Genomic DNA, 15,000 nt, shown 5'->3' with positions numbered 1-15,000 from the left:
TCTTTACCTCTCTATTTAGAAGCATCGCTCACCAGCACCAGCATATCCAGGTACAGACACATGTACACTACACACATGTATGAAAAAGAGCACACTTATCCAGCGAACACACACACACACTCATCCAGAGGTGATTTGTTCTTTCAACACATTCTGTCAAACAGAGCCACTATGACAAAAAGTCTAAACAGATGGTTGGTTTGGATTGGATTTTGTGTGTGTGTGTGTGTGTCTGTGTGTGTGTGTGTGTGTGTGTGTTTGTGTGTGTGTGTGTGTGCATTTTTGCTTGTGTGTGCATATTTGTTTGTGTGTGTGTTTGTGCAAGTGTGTGTGTGTGTGTGTGTGTGTGTGTGTGTGAGTGTACGAGTGAGCTGCACCTGGTGCTGTTGTGGCAGGTAGCAGCATATCCTGATAATGAGCTGGGATGTGACCGTGAACTTCGGCTGAATAGAACAGCAGTGCCCCTTCTCCAGTAACAATTACTGACATTCAACTAATATACCAGTCAGATCTATATTAATGACCCCTATTCAAGGCTGCTACTGAAAAAAACAGGCACATATACACTAGCCCTTAATCTGTCTTATAAGACTTTTATGAAGAAGCGTGAACTTACAATTGGATGCTATGAACTAACAGCTGAATTCTGTTGATGTTCTTTGGCATCCATGCAGCAATTATGCAACTTCCCCACACCATTTCCTCCACGCCCTTCAGGCTCCTCGTATCTCTTCGTGAGGTTCACGCTGACCCAGATGTGGCATCCCTTCATCACAGTAGGGGCAGCTCTCCACGTCCGTTCCCTCCCCCCATCCCATCCGCTCATTATGTGGGCCTCTTAAACAAGGCTAATGAGGATGACCTTTACACTGTCAGTCAAACACAGCCACTCAGTCCCTCAGGTTTACCTGTGTCATGGTCACAATGATTTGGCGTCTGAATGAATTTCCATAAACAGTCGCTATCTACAATACATACCAATTTAAGTTTTGAACTTAATTGTAGAAGTATAGAAGTATAATTTGTAGTATTTAGAAGCATGTGTGGAATGTTGTGTCTAAAGTTGTTAGTTGAGTTTCTCACAGGTCCTGGACCACTGGATGAGTTATGACCCACCAACCTCCTCACACCCTGCTGCCACTCCCAAGCATCACAGTGTGTCTCAGGCAAGAGAGTGACAGCTGTCAGTCAGCTGGAGCACAACACTGTGGGTGTCACACAGAGGGTGTTTGCAGACAGACACAATGAAACACTAACACACACACATGCTGCAAGAAAGTCTTATATTTATGTAGATCACAGGTCAAAAGATACAATCACATCTAGCCACAGTATGCACACACACACAAATACAAACTCCCCCCCCCACCACACACACACACACACACACACACACACACACACACACACACACACACACACACACACACACACACACACACACACACACACACTCCCCCACACTCCCCCACACACTCCCACATACACACACACACACACACAATCACACACACTAGCGGAGCACACTGTCGTCTGCAACTGCACTGCTCCTGTGTGGGCATGTGAAGCAGTCCCTCTCTGCTCCATAACTCAGCCCACCTGGTGTCCAAAGCTCCCTGCAGGGCCATCAACAGAACGGATCTGGAACAATGTGATCCGCCATGAAACTTTGATGAATTTGGCCTCATCACATGCACAGGCTGTCTGCAGCCCATTTTACCAATAATACAATCTGCTGTTTTTCTGCTGTGGGTTCGGCTCTTTACACTGGGCCACTGTGGGAAGTGTGGGCTGTTGTTCTGCCTCTATTTCCTTCTTGTCAGCGTGTTGGTAGTGCTGTCTGGAGGGAAGTGCGTGTCTCTTTAGCTATGTTTACACCACCGTACTGCACAAACAAATAAAAGGATCTATCTTCAAGCTCTGGTGGGCTTATCCTAAAATATCATGTTCATTGCAATTCTGTATAAAGCTCTCACTGCATTGTGATACGTGTCCGATGACATACTCAGTTGCTTATATTATCAGGCCATTCAAAGAAGCCCTCCGGTTTCGATCATATCCCAAATAAATCAATGGGCACTCACTGACCATATCATCACCACAAACCGAATACAACCATGTGATACTGTGCATTGCACCAACCACACTACCTCATCCCTCACGGCACATCCAATCACAGACTGATAAACATGACTCCTATATCTGAGCTCATATAGGTGAGATGATACTGAAGAACCTGCACAAACCCAGATAAAGCTATTTATTACTGGTGATCAGATACATAAGAGGAAAAGAGTAATGCTGAGATGACATCTAGGACTATTGCTCCAGATACTGGTCATCATGTTATCTGTGTATTGAGTTGGTGGCTGAGCAACAACATAAATACGCTTTCATCACCACTGGGTGAACAGGCATTGTATTGAATTAAAGAACATTTAAGCATAATCTATAGCCACTGAGATAAAACAAAGCTGTGTAATTCAGTAGATCAGTTCTCGTAACATTGCTCTCTTTTGCAATTAAAGGGAAAATAAGAATAATCATTATTATTTTGATTTCAAGAAAAAGCATAGAAAATCAGTACGGTACTCTGTTTGCTAAAATAAGTCCTTAAAATGTTAAAATGACAAGGTTCCACGTGTGTTAGTGATACATATGATTAATAAAGCATAAATATGGTGGATGCTAAAAGACTGCCTCATTTGAATCAGTGTGAGTCAGTTTGTGTGTGATGTGAATGTGTGTGTGTGTGTGTGTGTTTGTGTGTGCATATGGAAGCATGTGACTCATTATGCCCTCATGAAAGCTTGTTTCTATAGAGGAACACGTCATTTTGTGCGCTTGTTCACACACTATCTCTGTCTCTTTCTCTCATTTCCACGTGTGTGTGTTTGTGTGTGTTTCTGTGTGTGTGTGTGTGTGTGTGTGTATGTGTGTGTGCATTTACGTATGAGTTGCTATATGATGCTCAACACATCTCTTCAACACAGAGAGACGCAAGAGGCAATACAGATATGTCATGCCTCATAAACTTCATCTCAATAATACTGGGGAGAATACAAGTCAAGAGACCCTAGAGGTCTGCAGGTCTAACAATGTAAGCACAATTCTTCATTATTGTCTGTACAAATCTAACAGCATTCACAAATGTCTGTTTGGTCATGTTACTACATTTCAGAGCATTTAAAAAAATCCAGAGTGGCTTGCTTGTTGTATCAGTGTTAACTGGAGGAGATGAATGCAGACAGAGTTTCTCATTGTTGTAACACCAGCTGTGTTGCATGATTGAGATTTCTATGTTGTAGTTACACTATGAGACAGAGCACAGAGTGGTGACTCAACCCACGCCCCCACACTCCCCTCACCCCACTCCTGCCTCTGCCACCACTGAAGAAAGTGACCCACTTGGGGTTTTTCCACTGCCATTTTTTGCCGTACCAAGCCAGGCTATGCCGAGCTAATTAGCATTTCCGTTACAAGTTAAACGGCGCCAAAAAGCAACCTCTGTTAAATGTGTCTAAAGAAAGAAGTACTAGGCTGGAAAATAAACAGGTTGGTTTCTTTAAAGACTAAATCCAAATGTTTCCTTTGTGGGCTAATGTTATATACACCTAAATACATGTATGGCAACTGGGGTATAAATGGAGGAAACTGGGTAGCCTTTATTCCTTACTTAAAGACACTCCCTCAAGCGAGTAAACCCTGATGTATGGAAATGCACATTCAGGCTGTGCTTGGTCAATGGGTTAAGCCAAGAGAAGCCGCACCAAGTGACACCATTTGTATGGAAAAACAGCACCTCAGTGTCGACTTCAAAACGACGCCTGTGCCTCTTCGGATAACCCCAGAGCAACATTAGTCAGTTCAGGACCATGGACAAGGCACTGTCTAACACAACAAAATTCAGCACCACGGACAAGGACATCACGGGCAAGAACAGGGCAGGTTATGAATGAAGCCTTACAATTTCAATCTGACAGCGCTGCCAATATATCCATGCAATGAATGTAATATATATTCAGCACCTTGGAGAGCGATCCCAGTCAGAGCTGCACTATCAGCACCATGGACAAGGCCACTATATTGAAACAGACAGCACCAATGAGACACAGCCCTACAGAGATCTGTACAGCATATGAATATTACGATGTGTAATGCAGGGAGAAAATGGCCATAAATATGCTTGCAGGTGGCCAACGGTACAGACCTGCGTGCGCGCATTGACCTGGGAACATCACTTAAGTAAGCTTAGAACTGAGGGGAAAAAACAAATAATATATATAGAGAGGAAGAGAGAGAGAGATATATAAAGATGATCATAAATAATGGAGGTGGGGACATGTTTCATAAATAAATGACTTAGGGTATCCTCTCCCTCCCGCCCTCTGCCTTCTCTCTCTTTCTCTTTTGCTCCCTTCTTCTTTGCTTGCTGGTAGCTCTCCAACCGGCTCGTCAGGAACCCAAAGAAGGAAGAAATTAAATTACTTCTTTATTTTTGTGTCTCTGGATGCAATCTGAGGAAAACTGGAGTGGGCTAGGGTTTCAACTCCATCTATCATCCTCCCAGATATCTTCCCCCTCTCCGCTGCCCTATTTATCTTTTCTTCTCCCTCTCTCTCTGTCTCACTCTCTCAGTCTCTCTCTCTCTCTGTCTAACTCTCTCTCTCTCTCTCTCTATCTCTCTCTCTCTCTCTGTCTCACTCTCTCTCAACCTCCAATCTCCTTCCCTCTGGACAGCACATGACCTGCTTGCGTGTCTGTCTTCTTTCAGATGGGCTGGTCATGTGTCTCTCTCTCTCTCAAACCCAATGCCTCTGGACCTATGTTGTGGGTGCTCTTTCATTCCTCATCACTGACGGTAAGTGCGCCCCCCCCCCCCCCAACCTTCACCCTATTGATGGTGCTTAATTTGTACTCGCCACTTTGTACACGCGATCATTGCTTCCCTGTTTTTGTGTACTTCATACAGCACGATCTGTTCAGATTTAATGGCCTCTCTCTTTCTGTGTTCGGTCTGAATCACTCGCTCCCTCACTCTCACCCCAACCCCCACCTCCAAGCTCCTCGTGTCCCACTCGCTGGGGGTCTATTTATAACCTGGGCTCAAACGGCCTGGAGGTCAAACTGCAGTTCACACCAGCACGGACATCCATGGGGCCAGCCTTTTATATCTACAGCAAAGGCTTGGGAACTGGTGTCCCAAATTCTTCTTCGAGGCATCCACCAACTGGTAAGGTTTAGTGCAAATCACTCCTGATCTGGCAAATAAAGCTCCTCAGTAAGTTGTGAATGTGAGGCTTGGGTATGTGAGACTACAGCTGCAGATACTGTAGAAGAACCATAATGAGAAATGCAAATCCACCCTTGCATTGAAGTCTAGGGCTGGATTTATGGTGTCTCTGGAATCCTATGCTTCAGCGCTTCGTGTGGACAGCCTGCTTTGATTTTCTTCTCGTTTTCTTATTTTCATCTTTTCCCCTCTTCTTTCCCTTTCTCCTCTTCTCCTCCAAGGCCTCTGACAAGTGAATGGGGCTGGGGAATATGGATTGACCGCCCGCGGGTGCGTCCAGTCTCTCCTGCGGTGGTCTCAGTATTCCGAGCACACACACACATGCATGCACGCGCTCACAGACACACATACACACACACACACACACACACAGACACACACACACACACACACACACACACGCATGCACAGGCTCACAGACACATTCGTACTGCTGGCAGAATCCACCCTGGGCTCAGAGGGGGAAAAAAAACCTCATCACTTTTAATGAGAACAGTGCAAATATCCCCACACTGCTAATTACACAGAGGCTCTCCCAGCCTCTCCTATAGCGCTCAACCATATCGGACCACCAGAGCCCGGAGGGAGGAGGGGTCGGTTCGGGAGATAGACATTCAGTCCACCTCATACCTGTTCCTTTGCCCATGTTTGCAGGAACTAAACCAACAGCTCCAGAGGTCTCATAACATTCAATCAACATCAAAACACAGAACTGAAGAGCCAATCAATAGCTGGCTCACTGTTATTCCTCAAGTGTGCAAAGCAAAGGACAGAACAGAACAGGCACACAGGTGCCCTCACGCAGTCGTGGACTGACGACAGAAAATGCAGCTGTGTTTGTCCAGGCGTCTGTGTGGAGATCCAGCACTGGAGATGCGAGGGGGTTAGATCAGCATCATCGCCCTCTCAGGAGCTCCACTGTTGGAGCAACTGACGAGAAGCGGCCAGAGGCACGGAGGAGTGCTGGGTTTGGGGGGTGGGGGACTGTCAGGCTGTGTGTCACAGCATTCGTCTGTGTAAACTGGAGTGGAGTAAGATGAGTGTGTCTTGAGTCAGCAATAGCAACCTTGCTAAAAGGGAGTTCCCCTATTTAAAGTAAGACTGAAAAACAGGACTGGTTGCATTGAAATGCGTTTGAATTCATTCATATGACTCGTTTCTAAAGGTTAATTGAATACCCACACACAGACAGCAAACACACGTATGGGCAGGGCATGCACACACCCACCCACACACACACACACGCACACACACACACACACGCACACATATAAAAGGTAAGCTGTGAATGTCAAATGACTACTAATCAACTGTAGTCCATGCATTTATCCACCCATCAGTCTATCTCTCTTCTAACATCTCTACTGCGCCAGGCTGCATCAGCGAGTGCGTGCCTCTCTCAAGGCCTGTGCGCTAAGGCTTATCTATGGAGAGGACCAGAGGCGAGGAGAGACTCGCACATTATTAGTCAGGGAAAAACACTTCTGAATACCAATGGAACAGAAACACACACAAACACACACATACCACACACACACACACACACACACACATACACAGACACACAAACACACACATACACAGAGATACACACACCCACACACACACACACACACACATACACAGACACACAAACACACACATACACAGAGATACACACACCCACACACACACAGACACACTTACACACACATACACAGAGATACACACACACACACATACACAGAGAGACACACACACACACACACACACACACACACACATACACACACACACACACACACACACACACACACACACACACACACACACACACACACACACACACACACACACACACACACACACACACACACACACACATACACAGAGACACACACACACACACACACACACACACACACACACATACACAGAGATACACACACACACACACACACACATGCACAGATACACACACACAAACAAACACACACAGAGACACACACAGAGACACACACACACACAAAACACACACAGAGACACACACACACACACACACACACACACACAAACAGCTGCCCACACTATTCCTCCAGACCGCACAACCCTATTCAGTGGGTACCCTTGAACCGAGCACTCACAGACAAGCAGCGTGAGAATGGATAAGGTCTGTCTGTCAATGGAAATGAAAAAAGAACAGGGGACAAGGAATGGGCTATTCCACAGGCAAGCACGAAGCAAGGCCCCTCCACACTCAACAAGGCTTAGGGCAGCATAAATCACAGCCCAGTCTATTCTAAGGGGCCTACTGAAAACAGCACTGCTGGCTTGAGTAGGAGAAAGAGGGGGTGGAGGAAAGAGAGGAAAGAGAGAGAGAGAGAGAGACAGAGAGACAGAGAGAAAGGGGGTGAGAAAGAAATAAAGAAAATGGATAAGAGCGGAGGGGAAACTATGAGAGAGAGGGACTTTTTTCTTACCTCCACCAGGTGTGGCGTGGGGTTGAATCCGCACAGGTTGCACACCTGCGTGTGGCACTGGGTGCAGGAGTTGTAGTTGGACGGGTCAGCCGAGCCGATGTTGAGCTCTGTCTTGCAGAGTGGGCAGTTGACCTTGGGCTTGGGGGCTGCCTCCTGCTTGGGTGGCATCGGCTGCTGCTGCTGCGGCGGCATCTTGGGCTGGTGTGCCGGTGTCTGCTGCTGCTGCTGCTGCTGCTGCTGCATGGGGGGCTTCTGCTGATGAGCCGGAGAGCCGTGCTGCACTGGCGTCTGCTGCCCAGGCTGCCTCTGCGGTGGCGCGTGGGGGCCCTGCTGGAAGGGAGCTCCCCCTGGCTTGGCGGTGGCCCCTGGTGGTCCGGGGCCTTTGGCACCGGAGGAGGAGCTGTCACTGAAGAGGACACGGGGCCCACCAGTGGCAGAGCGTGCCGGGGATGGTTGGGGCGAGGAGCCCGGCAGCGGGTCCATGTTGACGAGGGTGCTGGCCTGGTTGAGCAGCGAGGCCCCGAAGCCAAACAGCTTGGTCAGACCGACCTGCGCCTGCTCTTGGGCCGCCGCAGGCTTGCGGGCCGGCGAGCTCCCGGCACTGCGGATCTGATCTGGGCGGTGGCTTCCTCCATAGTGCACTGGCGAGTCACGGCCCAAGTCAGGCTGGGACGGGGCTTTGGCCAGGCCGGGGAGAGGCACCGCCCCAGGATGAGGGATCCGTGGTCCAGGCTGACCTCCTCCTCCAGGCCCAAACTGCCCAAACCGCTGCTGCTGCTGTGGCTGCTGCGGCTGCGGCTGCTGCTGTTGTTGCGGCGGCTGCTGCTGATGCTGCGGCTGATGCTGTGGCTGCTGATGCGGCTGCTGCTGTTGTTGCGGCGGCTGCTGCTGATGCTGCGGCTGATGCTGTGGCTGCTGATGCGGCTGCTGATGCGGCTGCTGATGCGGCTGCTGATGCGGCTGCTGCTGCGGCTGATACTGCGGTTGATGCTGCGGCTGCTGCTGATACTGCGGCTGCTGCTGCGGCTGCTGCTGCGGCTGCTGCTGCTGATACTGCGGCTGCTGCTGCGGCTGCTGCTGATACTGCGGCTGCTGCGGCTGCTGATGATACTGCGGCTGCTGCTGTTGCTGCTGCTGATGCTGCGGGCGCTGTTGCTGCGGCTGCTGTTGTCCGGAAGGCCCCATGTGTCTAGGAGGCCCTGGGGAGGCCTGAGGCTGAATCTGGGGTTGGGGCTGAGGTTTGGGCTGCTGTGGCTGAGCTTGGGGCAGTGGGTGATGGTGAGGCTGCTGCTGCTGGGCATGAGGCAGTGGCTGAGGCTTGGGCTGGGCTGGAGGCTGGGCCTGCGCTTGGGGCAGAGGCTCAGCTTGGGGCTTGGGCTTGTGAGAGGGAGAGTGGATCTGCTGTTGGCTCTTGGAGCGCGGGGTGGTCATGTCCATTCCCAAGGCTCTCTGCATCTGACAGTTGAGACACAACCACTCCTGCACCTGTGGGAAACACACACATGCACGGGTCACTCACCCCACTCAGTCACACATCATACACCTTGATGCTAAAGTCCTGTACAAGAATTAGCTTACTTTAATAGATTTGTTCCCATCCAAATCATTGTGAAACATGGAACCTTCATTATTAAACATGATAATTATGTCAGAATAAGTGCAAAGTTCTATGAAATAAATTATTTAAAGGTTGATGTATAAAAGCATTGATTTTGGAGGTTCACCGCATCCCAACTGAGAGGCAAATTGGCCGCACACTGTGCACATCCTGCCTTTAAACTGACCACATTGTGACTAGAAATTGCATTAGTTGTGAGAAGTGAAGAAAAACTTAAATGGGGTTTTAAAAGGCACTTCAGACATGGGCACGAGCCCAGGAATAAGCCCTTTTCAGTATAACAGTGAATGCAAAACAGTGTGAACTCTGATCTGGTTTTGGAGCCATTTTCTGTGACACATGCATAGAATTCAGACCAGTTAACCTCCTTCTCTCTCTCCCACCCCCACCCCTCTTTCTCTCTCTCTTTCTCTCCCTTTTTCCTACATTCTCTTTGTTCTCTCTACCGTGTCTTCTAATCACTCGCTATGTTGGGCTTGTCCTGTGAATAGTAATAGAAGGTAATTTGAAAGTCAAATTTTTATCCCACGTTCTAAAAAAAATATACGATGCTATCATCCAGTGATCAGGGCTGAGGTGTTGATCTTAATTAGAGCCTCAGTCCCTTAGCTTCACACTTCAGAGAGAGAGAGAGAGAGAGAGAGAGAGAGAGAGAGAGAGAGAGAGAGAGAGAGACAGAGGGAGAAAGAGAGGGGGGAGGTCAGAAACTCAGAATGAAACGTCAGCAGTTCCCAAGAAACTCAACCTTCATCATGCCAAGCCATCTCTCTAAACGTGCCGTTCTGCTTGAAGACCCCCCCCCCCCCCCCACCCTTCTTTATTTCTCTGCCTCCTACACGTCCCCTATACCTCACCAATCAAGAAACACACCAAGTATAAATCAGCTGCTCACACACACACACACACACACACACACACACACACACACACACACACACACACACACACACACACACACACCTCTATATTTATTTCCCCCCTAACTATTTTTATTGCCCACTTCTGGCGCTACCTAAAGGCTAGGCTCAAGTAAGAGCAGCCCACTTACTGCCATATCCAACAAAGAGCCCAATATTTCTGCCCTCAAGAGGAAGATTTTCTGAAACAGGGAGGAAAGGTAGGAGTGACAGTGTGCGTCTGGGGTGGGGTGGGGAAGAGCGAGAGAGACGGAGAGGGGAGAGAACTGAAGAAATGAAAGCAAGACAGAGAGAATGAGAGGACAGAGGCGTGTGGACGTTAGCAGGGGTTTAATAAGGCCACTGTCTCTGAAACTGTCTTAAAGGGGGAAACTCCAGAGGAGAGGCAAGCCAAATTGGCACTGCTGCGTCTGACAGGACTGGAGAAGAAGCTCCCACAGCACTGTTAGAAAGCACACAGACAGACACAAAACAGCATACATACAATCACTCTGTCTCTCTCTCTCTCTCTCTCTTACACACACACACACACACACACACACACACACACACATACACACACACATTCACTCAGAGAGAGGGGCCTACAAATAAACCTCAGTAGCTTACAAAAAACATGTGCAGACCCACACACACAAACACATGCACACAGACATGCAGCACACAGAGACAAGCTGGCAAACACAGATCAGTCCTAACAGCTTTAGAAGGGGGAGGACTACGGCTTCAGCATTCAGCTAAAATAAAGGGTGACAGCAGCACTGCTGCGACAAGCCTGGCAATTTCCACTGCTCGTCACACACTGGTGTGTGTGAGAAATACAGTCCCTCTCTACTTTTCTCTCTCTGTCTATCTTTTTTTTCTCTCTCTCTCTCCACTTCTCTCTCTGTCTATCTTCCTCTCCCTTTCTCTCTCTCTTTCTCTCCTTCTCTCTCTCTGTCTATCTTTCTCTCCCTTTCCTCTCTCTCTCTCTCTCTCTCTCTGTCTATCTTTCTCTCCAACACACACAAACAAAAGCGCATACACTCTCACACATACACACACATAACATGAAACACAAAGAGAGCAAGTCGCAAAACCACATAACGTCCAGCAGATGATTGTGTTTGAGAATAAAAGCACACACACCACGTATATATACACTAGTTACACACAGTATTTCGATTACCGTGGAGGATTGTTTTCCTTTGACTGATGTCTCTCTAAGAGAACTGATTTCCATTCAGACCACCACATGAGCCATAATCACAGACTGCTCCATTACTGTAGCGCTGCATCAGTGATAGTTTGAAACGGGTGAAGAGGGTATGAGTGAGAGTTGGTTTGACTTAATTAGGTTCAGTCATTCATATGCAAAAGGTGGTCACACACGTCCACACACTGACTTGCAATAATACACACAGACAAATGGGCATGCACACACACACACACACACACACACACACACACACACACACACTGAGAGAGAGAGACAGAGAAAGAGTCCGTAAATCTCATTATCTGCTCTGTCAAATAAAAACACTCCTCAAAATCAAAGCTAAATCAGACCGGCATCCTTTTAATAGAGTTGCCTATCAAATATACACAGGTGTGTGTGTGTCTCTCTGAGAGTGTGTGTGTGTGTGTGTGTGTGAGTGTGATTAAATGTTTTGTTGCTAACACAGGCTACTGAAACTAACATATGAGCTGACATTTCACAGCGGGTCTGTCCGAGTTCAGCGATGTTGCTTGAATTAGAGTCACCAACCACATAAAGCTGTTTCTATGGAAAATACAACTAGTGTCATTACAATAGTGACATTACAATACACACACACACACACACACACACACACACTTTGTATCATTAATCAAAAGCGAGACACATTTGACTGATTGTTCCCTCTGCTTCCGAGCTTTAACAAGATCATGAAAACACACACCCACACACTCCAAACACCTCAGTTATCACAGAAGCTGGTCCCTTTCACCATATCACACAGCAATTTACGCAGTCAGTTTTATTCCTTCAGTTTGAAGGTAAAGTTGTGAATGTGTAAATGTGTCTGTGTGTGTGTGGGTGACTCACATTTGCGACTGTCAGCTTCAAAAGATGTGAGAGGGGATAGAAGGTGCCTGCACAGAGCAGGGTTCTCCAATTAGGCAACAGCACGAATGTAAAGAATCTCTTTGAGATTTAACACATTTCTCAGAATGCGAAACACACACACACACACACACACACACACACACACACACACACACACCGAACACACACAAACTGGACAATTTTGGCTTTCACACACTATGTATTTGCTGTTTTGTGACAAAACACTTATTAGGATAAACCTTGTGTTTAACTTCAGAAGACGGCTGAAGAGTGATACATTTTTGAAGAATGTATTTGACATTGAAAACATTTCCAAGAATGCAAACACAACCACATACACACATAAACACACACACACACACACACACACACAAGCCTGCTCTTAATCAATCAATTTAGAAACCAATGAACGTGTTATCCCTGCTAGCTTTGGGCCATGAAGGGTGATGAAAGGGTTCTATCTTTGATAGAGAGTACTGTCAGATATTTCAGTTTATTTTAGATCCAAATCACATAATTATTGCCGGTATGTGGTTCAAATAAGAAACAAAGTTATTTTGCCAGGTATTTTCAAGCTCAAATGCCTTATTTCCTGCCTAGCTGTTGGATAAAATATTTCTAAGAGCACTATGTGTTTCTAAGCACCTTTTTTAGGTAAGCCATCTCTTCCTGCAGAGGACTACAAGTCTGTAGAACTCTCAGGAGAGTGCTCTGGCTGGAGACCTGACGATGTGCAGGTGGTGGCGACTGGCGGAGAGTGATGATGTATTATAGATGAGACGGCTCCTCAGAATAGACCACAGACATTTAGGAGAACCCTGGCAAAACACTGCAGAGAACACATGCCGCAGAGAACACACCCTGTTCCACAGCGCTGCACACACACGTGTGCACACAAAAACACACACACACACATACTCTCTCTCATACACACACGCATACAAACACACACACACACTAAAACACACGTGTATGCACACTCACAGCCACATACCAAAACAGCCAGGCACACTCACACCCCACTTAGCAGAAGGACATCAAAAACCAAACTGCGCACAGAACGCCTGCCACTTTATCAAATGGCCCTGTGTACCGAGTCACCCCAAAGACTCTTTTTTTTCCATCCTGCTCTTTTTTTCACTTCAGAGCTCTCCTTCTGTCTCCCTCAGTGTGCATCATCAGCAGGGTTGGGCTGGGCCACTCCGCCTTGGCATGCGAGGCCACATCCCAGTGCCAGACAGACCTGCCTTGGCCCGTGCCAGCGCAGAAAGAGAGATGCAGAATGGGGAATGGGCACAGGGGCATATGGACGTACTGTATTACTAGTCGGCAGGGGCTCACTATGACAGTTCCGCTCTGCTAAATAAAGACATAATCCCGCTGTACGATAAAACCACAGGCTGGGGCAAAAGGACAGTGCAGCTAAGCTAACCTGAGCAAGCATGGCACCAAACCAGAGTCCTGAACTGAGTATTTACCCTGCCGAATGACTGTTAGTGAAACGCTTAATGATGGACCCCTTTCAAATGGAATCCAATTAAATTGCAGTGTAAATACAACAATGTGACATTACACTCAGGGGTGAGCTAGAGGTGACATTGATTGGCGTTGATGCAGTTTGCAGTATAACAGCAGCATATAAGGTCAGGCAAACACCTGGTATTCAATAGGCCAAGATGCAGTGAATCTTGAAAGTTTGACAAGTGCTCTCTTCTGCCGACAGTGAGAATACCACTAAGAAGACTCACAATAACCCAGTTCCCTCCTCTGAAAAGAGATCCAAGATAGAAGCAGAAAAACTTAGAATTGGATTCGTGTCAGATTTAGATATCGTTTGTTACTGATGGCTGCAAGCACGAAGATGCATAGCAGTCTGTTGTGAGTTTAGAGGCCATGACCTTTAAGTCTCATTTCAGTTGTGCACCCTACACCTCACATTCCCCTCACTCTTCAAAAGCCTTATTAGATTTAACAGCCAAACAACACAAAAGATCCCGAAACACTTAACCTACCCTGCACCAACACCTCACACCCAGATTTGATCAAACTGCTTTAACCCGACAGTGCCAAGGGACTCGGCCATGCATTTGCGCAATTAATTAGTATAAACTGATTTCTCGAGGCCACTGAAATTGGACTGATTGATGATTTTATTAACGTATCGTTTTAATGAATTGCTTTGTGTGGCCCCTGGTTGCCCTAGACACGAAGCTGCCTGTTCCAGGCTGGATTTCTCCTCTCCAGCAGTGAACAAAGTAGTCCCAGTGGCAGCTGCAGCTGAACATATGCTGTTGAAGGACTTCCTGTGGGGAGAGGGCTTCTCTATAGAAGCTGTCAGGCTGCGGCCAGGAAAGACTACTCGCCTTGCCTCTCTTAATGGAGAGAACCTCTCAATGGCCTCTTGTTGTAAAACCGATTTCAGTAGGCTGGAATGAGATGACCTGAAGTGGGAGTGGGTTGAAGAAGGGTGAATCTGACTGGATTATTGATGAGCGACATTTTGAAGAGGATTTTTAGCTAATGGTTTGAAATGAAAGATGAAAGAGGGAGGGAGTGATATGTTCAGAGAGAGGAAGACACACACAGAGAAGAGAGCAAGAGAGAGAGAGAGAGAGAGAGAGAGA

General features: G+C 47.3%; 1 protein-coding gene across 1 annotated transcript in view; it reads right to left on the bottom strand.

Annotated features, from left to right (window-relative positions):
- Positions 1-15,000, bottom strand: part of bsna (bassoon presynaptic cytomatrix protein a) — a gene marked incomplete at both ends in the record, with an annotated part of 87,846 nt that overhangs the window by 49,834 nt on the left and 23,012 nt on the right. The window contains 2 exons of the mRNA XM_080853813.1: positions 7,753-8,535; positions 8,962-9,237. Coding sequence (XP_080709939.1) covers positions 7,753-8,535; positions 8,962-9,237 — 1,059 coding nt within the window. The remainder of the gene's footprint in view (positions 1-7,752; positions 8,536-8,961; positions 9,238-15,000) is intronic.

The sequence above is a fragment of the Sprattus sprattus genome, assembly GCF_963457725.1.
Source record: "Sprattus sprattus genome assembly, chromosome: 16".
NCBI lineage: Eukaryota > Metazoa > Chordata > Actinopteri > Clupeiformes > Clupeidae > Sprattus > Sprattus sprattus.
This window is presented reverse-complemented; position numbering and strand designations above follow the sequence as displayed.